At 47.8% G+C, this 17,436-nt stretch overlaps 1 protein-coding gene across 1 annotated transcript in view; it reads left to right on the top strand.

The window, feature by feature from the left end:
- nfia (nuclear factor I/A) overlaps window positions 1–14,704 on the top strand; it is a 29,308-nt gene extending 14,604 nt beyond the window's left edge. Inside the window, exons 6-10 of the mRNA XM_062395602.1 lie at window positions 2,230–2,358; window positions 5,198–5,376; window positions 7,084–7,246; window positions 7,822–7,910; window positions 12,632–14,704. Of these exons, the coding sequence (XP_062251586.1) occupies window positions 2,230–2,358; window positions 5,198–5,376; window positions 7,084–7,246; window positions 7,822–7,910; window positions 12,632–12,646 (575 nt within the window). The 3' untranslated portion in view covers window positions 12,647–14,704. The remainder of the gene's footprint in view (window positions 1–2,229; window positions 2,359–5,197; window positions 5,377–7,083; window positions 7,247–7,821; window positions 7,911–12,631) is intronic.
- Window positions 14,705–17,436: the final 2,732 nt, after the last annotated feature.

The following is a 17,436-nucleotide window of genomic DNA, read 5'->3' as shown; positions in this document are numbered from 1 at the left end:
CGTTGTGTTCAGGTTCTAGCTCCGCCTCCACATGAAACCAATCAGATCGCACACAGCAGCCGACCTGCGGGGGGGTTAGCAGGTTAATGTGACCCGTGGGATCAGACTATTTCCTGGTCTTCACTCAGTGATGGTTGAGGTTCTGCCTCCACCTCTCTCTCTCTCTCTCTCTCTCTCTCGCTCCGTCAGTATATTCATGCTTCTTTTCTTTTTCTTTCCTCTTCTCGTTTCTGTTCTTTCTCTCTTGCGTTGGAAAGCTGGATATAAGCTGCGTGGCTCTCTAGCTAGCTCGTTCATCTCCCGACAAGGTAAACATGTGAACACGCCTTTCTCCTTCTGTCTACGTGTCTGTGAAACCGCCACCTCCTCCTCCTGCTCCTCTTCGTCTTCCTCCTGCTCCTCTTCTTCTTCCTCCTGCTCCTCTTCTTCTTCCTCCTGCTCCTGCTCCTCCTCTTCTTCCTCCTGCTCCTCTTCTTCTTCCTCCTGCTCCTCTTCTTCTTCCTCCTGCTCCTGCTCCTCTTCTTCTTCCTCCTGCTCCTGCTCCTCCTCTTCTTCCTCCTGCTCCTGCTCCTCCTCTTCTTCCTCCTGCTCCTCTTCTTCTTCCTCCTGCTCCTCCTCTTCTTCCTCCTGCTCCTGCTCCTCCTCTTCTTCCTCCTGCTCCTCTTCTTCTTCCTCCTGCTCCTCTTCTTCTTCCTCCTCCTCCTGCTCCTCTTCTTCTTCCTCCTGCTCCTCTTCGTCTTCCTCCTCCTCCTGCTCCTCTTCTTCTTCCTCTTGCTCCTGCTCCTCCTCTTCTTCCTCCTGCTCCTCTTCTTCTTCCTCCTGCTCCTCTTCTTCTTCCTCCTCCTCCTGCTCCTCTTCTTCTTCCTCCTGCTCCTCTTCTTCTTCCTCCTCCTCCTGCTCCTCTTCCTCCTCCTTCTGCTCCTCTACTTCCTCCTCCTCATCCTCCTTCTCTTCCTCTTCTTCTTCTTCCTCCTCCTCCTGCTCCACTTCTTCCTCCCGCTCTTCCCCAATCCTCCTCCTTCCTGATTCTCTTTTCATCTTCCTCCTCCTCCACTTTCTCCTCCTCCTCCTCCTCCTCCTCTCCTGGATGGGTTTTGGTTTGTCGTCTCTGGTGTCGTGACGTGTCTGGTTTAGTCTGGTAGATATTTGTTTGCTCCTACTTCTTTACTCTTCCTCTCGTCCTCCCTCTTTCTCCTTCCTCCTCTTTTTCTCCCTTCCTTTCCTTCCTTCTCTCTTTTTTCCTTTTGTTTTCTTTCCCCCCTCTCTTCCTACTTTTCCTCTGAACTTCTTTAATGTCTGAGTCTTGGTCGTGAAGAGTCTGTGGTGCAGCTCCCCCCCCAGCCCCCCCCCCCCCACACACACCCCCACACCCCCTCACCTCCACCACAACCCTGGCCACCCCGCAGCATGCTGATGACATCATCATGACTGTTTATTTGTTGGTTGATGCCTGCAACGGAAAAAGTGCTGTGTGTGTCTGTGTGTGTGTCTGTGTGTGTGTGTGTATGTGTGTCTGTGTCTCTATGTGTGTGTTAGTGATCACAGCTCAGAAAAAAGTTGAGAAGAGGAAGGAAGGATGAGAGGATTTAAGATGGAAAGATAGAAAGTGCTGAGCAGACTGTCTCGATTCCACCTGACAAAACCTCTCCAATTGTTCATCACTCTCTCTCACACACACACACACACACACACACAGCAGACACACACACACACATACACACAGCAGACAGCAGTTCCAACACTCTGATTATTTCATATCAATATATTCTTCATAAATAAGTTTCCAGCAAAGTGTTAAAACAGCAGATGAAATGATTAAAACTGTTTGAATATTTACATTCTTTATGAAACTTAATGACTGAGACCAGGAGAAAGATTCTGTATGAATATGAAGTTCTGAAGAGACATGAACATGGAGGTGAAAGTGTTCCAGCTCCTCAGAGTCCAAACACACATAATCAAAATAAATCAGCTCAAATGCCTTTATCTTTTTGATAAGTTAAGTTTACAGTTTCTTATTTCTGCGTCGGGGGGTTGGTTCCATTTGAATCAAGTAAATAAAAGTTGTTGACACCTGCACGCGTCACCACAGCCCCCCTCCCCCCCCCCCTAATCCCGTGGCCCCTCCCTCCCTGGTTTCCAGCCCCGCCCGCGCCCTCCGCCCATACATGTGAACACACAACTCTGACACGAGCCGCTCCTCATCCTGATCCTCATGGTTCTTGGCAGGGAGGCCGTCGCCCGCTGCCGCTCTACAGAAGTCAGCCTCCTCCTCCACCTCCTCCTCTTCTTCTTTCTCCTCTTCCCCCCGAACGGCTTTCACACACCATCACCGGCCCGTCATTACCTGGCCTCGAGGTGGGTCCTCAATAGTCAACCCCAACGCCCCCCCCACCCCCACCCCAACACCACCTCTCTCACTCCTACTCCCTCACACACACACACACCTCCTCCTCCCTCCCTCCTGTCAATCACTGTGGGTTTTGTCAAGAGGAGTCATATAGCAGGGTGCCGCACTGTGTGACTGTGTGTGTCTGTGTGTGGGTTTGTGTGTGTGTGATCAGAAAACACAAGATATCGTCATAGACCAAAGATCAGTTTCTCCTCCATCCCACCATCATTCCTCCTCCTTCTGGTCACCTCCATCCCTCCATCCTCCCTTCCTCCTCCTGGTCACCTCATCCCTCCTCCTCCTGGTCACCTCCATCCCTCCATCCTCCCTTCCTCCTCCTGGTCACCTCATCCCTCCTCCTCCTGGTCACCTCATCCCTCCTCCTCCTCCTCCTGGTCACCTCCATCCTCCCTTCCTCCTCCTGGTCAACTCATCCCTCCTCCTCCTCGTCACCTCAATCACTCCATCCTTCCTCCTCCTACTCCTGGTCACCTCCATCCCTCCATTCTTCCTCCTCCTCCTGGTCAACTCCATCCCTCCATCCTTCCTCCTCCTACTCCTGGTCACCTCCATCCCTCCATCCTTCCTCCTCCTCCTCCTGCAGTACAAATGACGAAGCTCTGCCGTCCTGATTCTCCTCCTCCTTTTTATCGTTTATCAATCCACCTTTTTATGGCAAAAATCTTCTTCATGGAAAAGTTGGCAGGGAAGAGGGGAGGAGGAGGAGGAGGAGGAGGAGGGGGGGGGGAGCAGTGAGCTGAGGCAATTTGCAAAGTGGAACTAATCCCTGGTTCTTTCTTCTGTGTTCGACACACAGGCCACCAGGACTCAATACCACACACACACTCACACACAGAAACACACACGCGTAGACTCACTCACACACACACACACGTAGACACACTCACACACATTTAGACACACACACACATAGACACACCCACACACACAAACACTCAACCAAACACACACCCTTGCAAACAGAAACACACTCACACACACACGTAGACACACAAACACTCAACCAAACACACACTCTCACACACAGAAACACACTCACAGACACACTCACACACGCTGCCGCCTCCAGGGGGCGCCGGCTCAAATACTCCAGTGTTTTACACATGAAGCATCTTTACACTCGGCCATCACATCTCAGAGACTCTGTGCAGTCTGAGTTACTTTTCACTTTCGAGTGTTTGTTTCTCTCTCAGAATAAAAATAAATGATCCAAACCCAACAACCACATTACAGATGGAACCAAAGCTAATTAGCTTAGCTTAGCATAAAGACTGTAAACAGGGGGAAACATTAGCCTAATTTTGTTCAAACACACAAACATGAACTTGTCTAAAGTTCAGTCACAAACAAAAAGAGAGAAATTCTAATTTCATATTAAATTACGTGTGAAAGTCGGAGAGATGCTAAAACATTTACAAAAATTGTGTGTAATTAATGTTTTATCACATTGTGTTTAAGAGCACAACCTCTGAAGACACACACACACACTCACACTCTCATACATTATGTTAAACACACACAGGTGGTTTGGATTAGGGCTATTTTACTGTGTGTGTTTGTGTGTGTGTGTGTGTGTGTGTGTGTGTGACTGTGTGTGTAAGTGCGTGTGTTTGTTCTGTCTGTGTGAGAGAGAGAGATAGTGTGCGTGTGTTTGTGTGTTTGATTGTGTGTGTGTGTGTGAGAGAGAGGGCAGAGAAAGCCATCCATCCAAGGATTACTGTAAACACACACACACTCGCTCAGTGTGTATTGTCACAGTGATAAATCACAGCAGACTTTAAGTGAATTAGTGCAGCAGCTTTAACTCTCCATCCCTCTCTCTCTCTCTCTCTCTCTCCCTCTCTCTCTCTATCGCCCTCTCTCTCTCTCTTCCTCTCTCCCTCTCACTCCATCCCTCTCTCTCTCTCTCTCTCTCTCTCTCTCCCTCTCTCTCTCTATCGCCCTCTCTCTCTCTCTTCCTCTCTCCCTCTCACTCCATCCCTCTCTCTCTCTCTCTCTCCCTTGCTACCTCTATCTCCCTCTCTCTCCATCCCTCTCCCTTTCTCCCTCTCTACCTCTCTCTCCATCCCTCTACCTCTCTCTCCATCCCTCTCTCTCTCCCTCTCTACCTCTCTCTCATCTCTCTCCCTCTCTCTGTCTCCATCCCTCTCTCTCCATCCCTCTCCCTCTCTACCTCTCTCCATCTCTCTCCCTCTCTCTGTCTCCATCCCTCTCTCTCCTCTTCTCTCTCTTCCTCTTCCTCTCTCTCCATCCCTCTCTCTCTCTCCCTCTCTTTCTATCCCTCTCTCTCTTTCTCTCTCTCTCTCTCCCTCTCTCCCTCTCTCTCTCTATCTCCGCCCAGAGCTCCATACATCACCGTCCTTAACGAGGCCGCAGCCACTAACGAGCAATCAGAGAATATTAGACCAATTAGAGGCTTAATTAGATCAGAGGGCAGGAGGGGAGGAAAGGAGAACAGGGAAAGAAGAGTAGAGGAGGAGAGAGGGAAGGAAACAAAGGGAAGGAAACAATGTTCATCCACTTCCACTCTCTTGTTTTGATTGACAGCTAGTGTGAGAGGTGCATTGTGGTTGTTGTCATCGTTTCATCTGCTCTGTGTCTGTCATCATGTATTTGCATGTCAAGCCACGCCTCCTTTTATTAACCTCTCCCCCCCTCCTCCTGTCTCTCCCCCTCCCTGACTTATGTGTCTACCTCGCTCTCCCAACTTCCCACTCGCTTAATAACTTGGTCTCTCTCTCTCTCGCCCCCCCTCTCACCCTCACCTCACCCCTCTCCCCACAGCGAGCCCTCATGCCCCCCCCTCCAGCCTCCACTTCTCCTCCTCCCCCATTCTGCAGCAGCCCGGCTCCTACTTCTCTCACCCGGCCATCAGGTATCACCCACAGGAGACGCTCAAGGAGTTTGTCCAACTGGTCTGTCCTGACTCCGCCCAGCAGGGAGGACAGGTGGGCTTCCTCAACGTAAGCACACGCACCCACACACACACAGACACACACAAAAACACACGCACACGCACACACATTCAGAAGTACACACACTGAGACACATCTGAGCTGGGATTTCCAGCCTCTGCAAAGGATCACTATCTGTCTGCAGAAAACACTGCAGTGTGTGTGTGTGTGTGTCTGTGAGTGTGTGTGTGTGTGTGTGTGTGTGTGTGTGTGTGCCCTCTGTCTGAAGTGAGATAGCTGATATATCTTTGTCTAGACACTGAATCAATACACCCTCCACCTCCCTACCACACACACACACACAGACACACACACACACAGTATCTTTTTGCATACGTAGTAGAAGTGGACCGACTCTTGTCCTCATGTTCTGATAGGACAGATTAGAAGATTCCATCTGTCAGTCAGTGATGTGAGGCACAGCTCCGGCCTGTGGGCAGCTCCACACGGGTCACTGGACCTCGGCTCATGATCCTGAACCGGACCAGAGTTTACACCGGGTCTTACAAAGTCTCACTCTCAGTCAGCGGAGTTTCTGATAACTGATCTCAGTCCAGCTTGTCTGAGAGATAACCTGGACTCAGCTACTTCCCCTCCAGTTCTGATCAAGTGATTCTGACAATTTGTGGCAACGTTTTTTTCTGACAAACACAGATTCCATAAAAATCTGAATCCAGTCGTGCGAATCATCAGTTTTTCAAACAGATGTGAAAGTGGAGTTGAAGTGGGCTCCTCCCCAGTCGAGCTCTAACCCCGTCAGCCTGAAATAAACACGTGACTGGTTCAGAAGTTCAGGGCTCTGACCTCGAGTCTGCTCATCGCTCTGTCTCCCAGTCTGTGTCCCAGTTTGAGTTTTCTAACGTCTGGTTCAGGATCTGTGAAACCTCCTCATTTAAAGTAAGAAGCCTCCAGTGAGTCTCATTCAGTTTAATGTAACTCCACCAGTTCATGGACTGGTGACGTGATGACAGCACGGGGGGGGCATGTGCCCATCAACCAGCCAACACAGCGGCCTCTTGTTTCGTCACCTTTGACCTTTGAGAGAGGCCACAAGAGGCAACGATCAACACATGAGATACTTTACAACAAGTGAACAGACTCTGAGGGGAACAGGTGTAAAGTGTGTTCACCTGTGAACGTAGAGGAGAGGAGGAGGAGAGGAGGAGGAGAGACAGAAGGAGGCGCAGAGGTGAAGCCAGCTACTGTGGTATTATGACTATAGATTAGCTGATAAAATGCAAACAGCAGCAGAATTCTTTATGACCAGCCAGGAAAAGTGCTGACACTCACACACACTCACACACACTCACACGCACACACTCTCACAAATACTCAAACACACACTCACACACACACATACACACTCTCACACATACTAAAACACACACTCTCACACATACTCAAACACACACTCACACACACTCTCACACACACTCACACAGACACACACTCTCACACACATACACACACACTCACACACACTCACACACTCATTCACACACAGACACACACACACACACACACTCATTCACACACAGACTCACACACACTCAGAGGACAGCTCAGAGTTGAGCTGTTACAGGTTCACTTGGTTACCAACCTGTTGATGTGTATTATTATAGTATTATTGTTTGTGTGTATATGTATGTATTTTGTGTATTTATACATACATTGGTATTTAATGTTTTAACTCTGTGCCCCCCCTCTCGTCTTCAGCCAAATGGTAGCTCCCAGGGAAAGGTCCACAACCCTTTCCTCCCGACACCCATGCTGCCTCCCCCTCCACCTCCCCCGATGGCCCGTCCCGTCCCACTGCCTGTCGACGCCAAGCCCCCCTCCACCTCCTCCGAGGGGGGAGGCCACTCACCCACCTCGCCCAGTGAGTGCACACACACACATACACACACACACACACACACACACTGTACAAATCTTTCTTAACTTGTATTTCACATTCAGCTGCATACATCCTGTAGATTTGAAAACATCTTTTCCCTGGAGGCCAATACGCCTCCACAACAAAAGAAAGAAGATTATATAAATCTTAAATTAATAATCAAATATCTGAAGAGTTCTTCGTCGTCTGTGTGGAGTGAATCTTATCGTGTTTGGATTAAATATAACTTCAGGGTTCAGAGAAACATTTTTGTCATTTGGCAAAAACGAACTAAGTTGATGCCAAAATATTTAATCCTACTAACACTCATAGACATTTATATATTTATATTTAATATCATCATCACTCTGACCCAGATCTTCTCAATAGTTCTTAAACCTTTATTAGAACTTTGTCATCAGTCTGTTCTGTGAACAGTGATGAACAGGAAAGTTTGTTTCGACAGATCGAGACTCAAAGTTTATTTTGTTTTCAGTGTTTGTGCTGATGAAACCGACTGTGATGACAACACAAATAATGTTTGTGTGCGTGTGTTTGTGTGTGTGTGTGTTGTGCAGCCTACTCCACCCCCACTACATCTCCAGCCCAGCGGTTCGTCAGCGTTGGACCCAGAGACCCCGGCTTTAATATCCCTCAGCAGCCACAGGTAACACACACACAACCACACACACAACCACACACACCACCACACCCCCACACCTTTCTGTCCAGATGGGACCTGGCAGCCAATCAGAGAGCTGCACTGGTTGTGGTGTGAATCCTGGTAAACACAGAGGGGAAGAGAAGAGACAGTTAACATTTACCACAGAGCAGGGGGTCAGTGAATGCAACACCTAGAGTGTGTGTGTGTGTGTGTGTGTGTGTGTGTGTGTCTGTGTGTCCAGGTCAGGGTCTGTTTGCCAGCTGATTTATGAAGAGTGTATCGATCGGGCAGCCTTGACTTAACTCATCACACACGACAGTGAAGTGGGAGTTCTCTTGTTGACAATCGAGACATGTTTGATTGCGTTAGTGTGTGTTCGTGTTTGTGTGTGTGTATGTGGTTGTGTGTGTGGGGTGGTCCGCTGTCGATTTATTGATTGTGTCATACACTTATGCACACACACACTCCTGGAGACTTGAGCCAGGTGTTGAAATCACTGCCAGAAACAGACTTGTTATTTATTCTTCTTCTGTCTCTCTGTCTCTCTGTCTCTTTGTGTCTTTGTGTTGTGTCTCTGGGATTCTACAACTCTGTGTCTCTGGGATTCTGCAACTTTGTGTCTCTGTGTCTTTGTGTCTCTGGGACTTTGTGTCTCTGTGTCTTTTTGTCTCTGTGTCTTTGTGTCTCTGGGACTCTGGGACTTTGTGTCTCTGTGTCTTTGTGTCTCTGGGACTCTGGGACTTTGTGTCTCTGTGTCTTTGTGTCTCTGAGACTCTGGGACTTTGTGTCTCTGTGTCTTTGTGTCTCTGGGACTTTGTGTCTCTGTGTCTTTGTGACTCTGGGACTTTGTGTCTCTGTGTCTTTTTGTCTCTGGGACTTTGTGTCTCTGTGTCTTTGTGTCTCTGGGACTCTGGGACTTTGTGTCTCTGTGTTTTTGTGTCTCTGGGACACTGTGTCTCTGTGTCTTCGTGTCTCTGTGTCTCTGTGTCTTTGTGTCTCTGGGACTCTGGGACTTTGTGTCTGGGACACTGTTGACGTCTCTTTCTATTGAAAGTTGAGATTTCTCTCCAGTGAGGACGAGATGAGGGACGTCTCAGGACCTGTAAACGGGGACATGTTGTTACATGTTGTTGTTTTTGTGGGGACATTATTCAAGTGTTTTAAAAAGACTTTGAGATTGTCCTCACAATATAACATTATAAAAGTGTTAATGTACAATCAATGTGAAGCATTAGATGGACAGGGGACGCCACGCTGCGACCTCAGAGGACAACACACACAGAGAGACAGAAGTCCCCATGGGCGGTCAACATCAGGCTTGTGTGAGAGAGAGAGAGAGAGAGAGAGAGAGAGAGAGCCATGGGACAGTACAGTAAACACCCCCTCCTCTCCTCGTCATGGTTACCAACTGGTCAGTCTGTGCATTCCCGTGTGTTGGGGGGGGGGGGGCATTGTGCTGGTTACTGTGGGCGACGGGGGGGGGGGGGCATCGTATTGTGCCAACACACAAACACACACACACACAGGCATTATACCCACCACTATACAACAAGCAGCCATGACCTGATTAGTATGTGTGTGTGTGTTGGGGGGGGGGGGGGGGGGGGGGTCATCATCTGTCTCTATGTCCCATTTGCACATAACCTTCAAGGTGAAGTTCACACGCATACACCACACCCACCCCTCTGTGTGTGTGTCTGTGTGTGTGTGTGTGAAGTGCTGACTCAGAACGAGACAGGTCTGGGTGAGAGACATAGGAACAGAGAGAGAGAGAGATAACAGCGATGACCCTGTAAATAAACAGATAAATCAGATTCTGTTCAATAAGATGAATATGACGCCTCCCTCTGTTCTGATCATGACACGGAGCAGGTTCAGGGTTTCAAACGTTGGTCGACATGTTAATATTTATCATATTAATTATAATAGAGAAACAATCAGCCGGTGATCAGGTTTTAGTTCAGGTCAGTGACATCACTCAGGATCATGATGCTGATATTAGGGAGGAAAACATTTCAGATTCTGATATATTTAAAATAAGTTGTCGGGATTCTGAAGATTATCAAACTCTACATGTGAACTGATATTTTACAGGTCTCCCAGAAAGTTACAACCAAATATATAGAAGTTGAATATAAATGTTTTCTAATGTTGAATATAAACTTGAATCCATATTTTAATGCATTTTTTATTCAGAGAAATAAAAGTTTTCATTCCTGCAAATTGAAGTACAGATACAGATGTGACTCATAACCGCAGATATAAATAAATATTTATTTTATATAAATAAATCAACTCAAACCAAACAGGATGAAGATTCTGAGCTTTATAAAGACCAGGGTCACATCTGAAGATTCAAAGTTCAGTCTGTGTATAAAATATCTGTTGGCTCAGATATAAAGTTTGTCCATAAAAGTAAAATGTGACAAATCGTCAATCATGATGAACATGAATCATGTGACACACGATAAAGAATCAAACTTCTTTAGATAAAACAGGAAACAACATAAATATCTTTTTCCATCATGTTTTCTACCGTGAAGCTTCATCTGCTGCTCTTAAATGATGTTGTTGGTTTTAATCGACTGGAGAATTAACTCCACCATCTGTTTGACTCCTTATGAATCACATCAGAGGACCAGGACGCCCTTCATTTATTAAAGTTCAAATCTGGAGGAAAAACTCAAATCTCTCTCTCTCTTCTTCTTCTTCTCTTCGTCTGAGTGACGAGTATCTCCAGTCTGAATCACAGCTGTCAGCATCAGCCCAGTGTGTGGTAACACTACTCCACACACACACACACACACACACACTCTCTCTCTCTCTGTGCCTGGCCTGAGTGAGTTTCATCTTCTCAGGACAGAGGGAGGAGCTGCAGTGCAGCGAGCGAGCGAGCGGGCGAGACACATAGAGATACACAGGGGAAGAGGGAGGGAGGGAGGGAGTGAGGGAGAAAAGTCCCAGCGTCAGCAAGTTGTATTGATTAAAAACTAACCTTCCAGTCTTCTCCTCTATCACTACACACACACACACACACACACACACACACACAGAGCCATAGAATTACAACGAGTCAGGAACAACTCAGGTCTGAGTGCAGAGAAACCCTGCAACACACACACACACACAAACACACACTCACACTCAGGAAGAGAAACTATTTACCTTCATGTGTTTCATTTAAAAAACAAATGTTTAAAAGTGTGTAAGTGTGTCTTCACTTCAAATCAATATCTGTGTGTGTCTGTGTGTGTGTGTGTGTCTGTGTGTGTGTGTGTGTGTGTGTGAAGAGGTGCGGAGCAGGACGGGAGGAGAGTAAAGAAAGAAAAGAAGAAGGGAGTGGTGGGGAGGTCTGCATGGGGGGTGGTGAAGGGGGGGGGAAGCGGTTGCCTTGGCGATGGTAGTCACGTCCTGGGCCGTCTGGTTGTCCCTAGCAACGAGACGTGATGTAAGGCGGGGGGGAACTTGAACTCAGGCAGTGAGGAAGAGGAGGGAGAGGAGGGAGAGGAGGGAGAGGAGGAAGAGGAGGAAGAGGAGGGAGAGGAGGGAGAGGAGGGAGAGGAGGAAGAGGAGGAAGAGGAGAGAGAGGAGGGAGAGGAGGGTGAGGAGGAAGAAGAGGAAGAAGAGGAAGAGGAGGAAGAGGAGGAGGGAGAGGAGGAAGAGGAGGGAGAGGAGGGAGAGGAGGAAGAGGAGAGAGAGGAGGGAGAGGAGGGAGAGGAGGAAGAGGAGGAAGAAGAGGAAGAAGAGGAAGAGGAGGAAGAAGAGGAAGAGGAGGAAGAGGAGGTGGGAGAGGAGGAAGAGGAGGGAGAGGAGGAAGAAGAGGAAGAGGAGGAAGAAGAGGAAGAGGAGAGAGAGGAGGAAGAGGAGGGAGAGGAGGGAGAGGTTCATGAAACGTGAACGATGCACCTTTGGCGATCGATACGGCCCAATCAGAGATGGATTACACACACACACACACACAGACACAGACAGACACACACACAGACAGACACACACACACACACACACACACACAGGCTGGTTATATTGTGCACAAAGTGTCATAAACTCCAAACTGAAGAAACCTGGTGTCCATCCTGTGAGGAGCTGTTAGTGCCCCCTGCAGGGGAACCAGACAGAAGTTTATAGAAACTGAACCTCTGGAGAAGATTCATACCCACAACACATCTGGTTTATAGATTCTTTGTCCAAATAACAAGTGCTGTGAAATGCTGAAGTACATTTTATGTCCTGCATTGATCCTGGTTTGGGATTTTCTCATTATTTAAATTCATGGAATTTGTTAATTTCACTGTGATGAAGGTTAATCTCTGTGGATCTGAACAGTTTTCTCTTGAAGTGTATTCATGTCCCGTCCCAGAAGCTAAAGATTCTCTACCTGCTCTAAAAGTGTCTTGAAGTCGTCGCCTCAGACTGGAGATAAAGATCCAAACACTCAGCTGTCAATCATAACCCCCCAACCATTATGATCAAATAACTAATTAAAACCCAGCTGATCAAAAACACTTGCACAAAGATCAGAGAGATAAGAACGACATCTTTCGCACGTTTATTTAACGTCTACTTAGATCTGTTTATTTTGGTCACTGTCCCGTCTGCTAACATGGAGGAGGAGGGGTTATGATCTTTACTGCAGCCAGCCACCAGGGGGCGATGAAGCTGCTCCTCTGTGTTCACAGTGGGACCTGATGTTAACGTGTGCCTTGTTGTCTCTGTCTCCTCAGTGGTACCTGGGATAAGGACCTCAGAGGCCCCTCCTCCCTCCACTCACCTGTATGACACACCGCTGCAGACTCCGCCTCCTCCAGCTGCAACAGAGAGACCCATCATGCCCCGCCCCTACATGCCTCCTCTGCACTTGACTCCGCCCCACCAGCGCCATATAGAGACTCACAGCATCTGCATGGCTACAGCGGATCTAACCCCCCCCCCCCCCCCCCCCACCCTGGTGGGAAACACCCGCCCTGTAAATGTCGATGTCCATATATAGTGCCAGCCCCCCCCCCCCCCCCCCCCACACACACCCACACACACACACACACACACACACACCACCAGACTGGGCAGAACAACCAGTCGAGGGAATGAGCCTTTAAAATCCCACAAGACTGAATCCCAGCTTCGCTACTGGGGGAGGACGTCCCCACTCTCCCATCATCCTCTGCGCTGTGGTCATCCAGTGGACTGCAGCGGTACTGGACCCCCCCCCCCCCCCAGGTGGTGGTAGGTCGGCGGGGGGGAGGTCGACCAGGCTCTTTTCCAAGGACACGGACCGGTGCTTAATGGAAAGGCCCGACCTGACGGGGAGGTGGTGCGGGCGCCAACAGAGGCCCCGCCCTTTTCCCATTCATAACGTAAACTAGACGTGGGGGTGGGGGTGGGGGGGTTTAAACGTGGATTTGTTGATGTGAAGTGTTGCGACCAGACGCTGGTGGATCTCAGCTCGTTCATCTGGGAGACTTTGGCTTCATGGCTCATTGATTTTTCTCTCATTTCAGCTGGTCCCCTGCCCCCCCCCCCCCCCCCCCACCGTCTGGTGAAGCATGTTCAGGGTGAGACTCTGGTGACGCAGGCAGACAGGAGAGAGACCAGTGACTTTACCAGTGGAATATTGATCATGAGGAAAGTGCAATTTTGTTGGCTAGCTGTTGGATAGTTAAATATCTTTGTAAGATAGCTCGTTGAAAACAGTTGTTGGAAAGTATATATAAATATATATTTTTCTTCCTAGTCCGCTCACACCTCTGGGACTCTAAAGTATCGGGGTACAAAAGACGAGATCGCAGCATAGAACTAGAAATCACAGCCCTGTGAGAAATAAGCTGTTTCACTTCTACTTTCATTAATTGTGGTTTGTTCTCGTTGAAAAGCTGAAGAACAAGATTCACTTTGAAGATCAGAACTTTAAAAACAATCATTTCCCACCAAACTTTTCATTTTGTTTCAGAAAAGACAAAAAACGCTGAGCGATTAACTTGTTTCCTTCAAAAAAGAGAATTTGAATTTCTCCTGAGGCGAGTGAATCTGAAATCACATTTTCTCCCGTTTCTGTCGGCGAGATAATCTTTAACGGGCGTCGCCTGGTGGCAGGCGGCCCGTGATGGGCGGGGTCTCCTAGAGCTCCTGCCCAATCAAAAGCACTAATTCCTGCAGCTGGCCATGACCCACGAGTGTGTAATCAGGGGGCGTGGTCTAGACGCAGCAGAGGGTCACTCTCTGGAAGCTTTCGTCCACAAACAGCCGAGCGCTTCACATGCAACTTAGCATTTTATTAACTTCAGTTTTCTTTTTCCTTTCCTATACTATATATAAAATATATATATATACACACACATGCACACACCAACGACCATCCTGCGTCGGACAAAAGTGAATTTAAGTGAAAAAGTTACAAAAAAGAACAAAAAAAATCTGCATGTTTTAGTGTTAGCGACACATTTCTCCATAGATGATGTAGTTAGTGCGATAAAGACACTCTATTGTAAACCCCACATCAGGCACCGGCCAGCAGGCGTCTTCCCTTCGGCCCCAGACGCTGTGGGCCCCCTGACGCTGTGGGCCCACTGACGCTGTGGGCCCCCTGACGCTGTGGGCCCTCTGACGCTGTGGGCCCCCTGACGCTGTGGGCCCCCTGACGCTGTTTGGCCCTGTCGCTCTTCACAAACAACCAGCTCTCTTTGCTTCCCGGCTTCTCTCCATTCGTTTCTCCTTCTTCTCCCGCCCTGCTCTTCACTTCTACAACTTCCTCTTTCATCTGTTCAGAATCAAACTGATCCTCCTCGATGGGGGGGGGGGGGGGGGGGGGGCATGAGGACACTCAGTGAAACCAGCTCCAGATCTGAGGTTATTTAACGTCAACAACAGTAAAGTGATCAACAGCTATATGATATTAATCATATTTCAAAACGACAGCAACAGAACATTTTCTGTGGACTCAGTTTAGAAACTCCAGTTCAGCTAAACCAGTTAGCAGTTAGCTAGCAGCTGGGATTAGTGGTTTAACCCCCTCAAGTGAAAACTGTTTATTCCTGTGTTAACAACAGGAAACAGTTCAATAAACAGTTTCTGCTCGTTTCACTGAGTTTCATGACGTCGATGGAGGAGAAGCAGCTTTAATCACACCTCCTCCCTCCTCTTCCTCCTCTTCATCCTGTCCTCCTCACACCTCCTCCCTCCTCTTCATCCTCTTCATCCTGTCCTCACACCTCCTCCCTCCTCTTCATCCTCTTCATCCTGTCCTCCTCACACCTCCTCCCTCCTCTTCCTCCTCTTCATCCTGTCCTCCTCACACCTCCTCCCTCCTCTTCCTCCTCTTCATCCTGTCCTCCTCACACCTCCTCCCTCCTCTTCCTCCTCTTCATCCTGTCCTCCTCACACCTCCTCCCTCCTCTTCCTCCTCTTCATCCTGTCCTCCTCACACCTCCCCCCTCCTCTTCATCCTGCCCTCCCTGTGGTGGAGGAGAAGATGATTCTGACCTCTGAACAGCGGAACCTTTTCTTTTTGAATCTTCCTCTTTTCATTCATTTGTTCATTCTTCTACTTTTGTTCCCACGTCTAACGGGGACGTAAAATATGCAAAACCTGCTTGAACTCACTTCGTCTGATTCGTCTTCTTCTGTTTCTCTGCTCTGGTTTTTCTTTCTCTATATCTTCACCAGAGTGAGAAGCTTGTGACGGCTCCGCGGTCGGTCCCTAGAAATGTTGAAACCAGCTCGGCAGCAGCGCTCTAGCCAAGCTGAGGCGCTGCTGCTCGGGGATGGGCTCCTCCCTTCCTGCCTACTTTCCTTCCTTCCTTCTTTCCTTCCTTCCTTCCTTCCTTCCTTCCTTCCTTCCTTCCTTCCTTCCTTCCTGTTTATGATAATCTACCAGGCCGCCACAACACCACATTCGAATCTCTTTCTTCTTTCTAAAAGGTTTTTATTTGATTTTCTGGTCACGAGCCTCAAACACGTCCAGCTCCTCCTCCATCGCTCACTGGTCACTTGTTGTAAACACGTGGGACTCGAGCTCTGCAGTGTGAGGCCGAGGGCTGTGATGGTGAAGTGGTTCCACTTGTGTGGGTTGTGTGTTTCCTCTTAGTGTGTTTGTTTTGTCTCTGTTCTCGACCCTTTAGCCACGAGTTGGGCATTACTTCCTTAATTATCTGCACTAAATATCAAATAAATGAATATAGTGAAAAAGTATGTGATTTAAAAAATACAGCTTCCAGGGCTTAAAAAGAGGAATAAAAAAATTGCACGGACATTTTTTTAAGTGTCACAAAAACCTTGTGAAACAGCCTAGCATCTAATCAGCGACTTCGGGCTGTTTGTGTAAGATAACGACAAAATTGCACCCTTTTTAAAGAAAGAAAAAATGAAAAAGAATATAAAAGCAATAGTTTGGGCAGTGTGTTGTTTTGTTCTTGTGTTGTGTGTGTAACTTAGTTCTGGTACAGCAGCAGGAGACGCAGGGAAGAGTTAGCTCTTAACGGACGGAGGGCAGAGCGGCACGGCCACTCGGCCTGAGAGACGTGTTTCTATGTTGTATAGTTTTATTAATTACACTGATTTTAAAGCTGCCCTATTTTATAATGCAGGACTTTTGTAACATTGATTAAATGAGGAAAACTAGTGTTGTGAATTTTCTGATTGTTTGTATCGAGGCCACATTACTAGAACTGGTTTGGTTTGTTTTCTGGAAACTGGATTTAAGTTGAAAACTTTCCTGTTTCCTTATTTTCTTGATTTTTCTTTATGTGCTTTCCTTTTGTATGTATTTAAGGACATTTCCTCTTTGATGGTAAAGCATATTCCTGTACTTGAAAAGTACGGGCGCTGTGGTGATGAGACCATTGTAAATGGATGTTACAGTATGCTCTATGTTTGAAGGTTATTGTTGATCAGTGCTGATGAAGCTAAATCTTGGTCATTCTGAGGAAAGTGGTAAAGCGAGAAGCGAGTGTTTTTTATGCATTTTAAAGATTTAGTTTTAGGCAGGAGACGATGACATAGCCAGCCGAACGATGCCCCTACTATAAATGCATCTAGGCATCTTTTTTTGTGTTCACCATTCCATGCAGGAAAATAAACAGCTTGATTATGCAACATGATTCTTTTTCTTTTCCATCTGTTTCTTTCTTCACGAGCCCACGAGATCACCTCCTCCTCACCCAGCCCCCCCGAGGTCCATGCACACTTCACTGCTGCTCATCGCTGCATCACATGCACGGAGCAGAGCACCAGCCGAGTCCACGGGATGGACGAAGAGTTTCTGCTCATTTCTGACATTCACTCTTCATCGGCGCTTTACTGTGAAAAACTCACGACCTCAACAATCAATGCAAACGCTGCAGCTCCAGCTGCGTCGTGAACTTAAAGCCATGAGCACGTCCTCAGGTCTCAGTTTCATTTCATCTTGACTCGGAGTTTCACTACGATTTCTCCTCCATGTTGATTCACAGCTTAGTTTCAAAGTTCACTCTTTAACAGACTTTACCAAAAAATAATCTCAACTTCAGCCGGTTATAGATTTCGGACTGTTTCTGTT

The sequence above is a fragment of the Platichthys flesus genome, chromosome 9 (assembly GCF_949316205.1).
Source record: "Platichthys flesus chromosome 9, fPlaFle2.1, whole genome shotgun sequence".
Lineage (NCBI taxonomy): Eukaryota > Metazoa > Chordata > Actinopteri > Pleuronectiformes > Pleuronectidae > Platichthys > Platichthys flesus.
The sequence above is the reverse complement of the archived record's forward strand: the minus strand, read 5'-3'. Positions and strand labels throughout refer to the sequence as shown.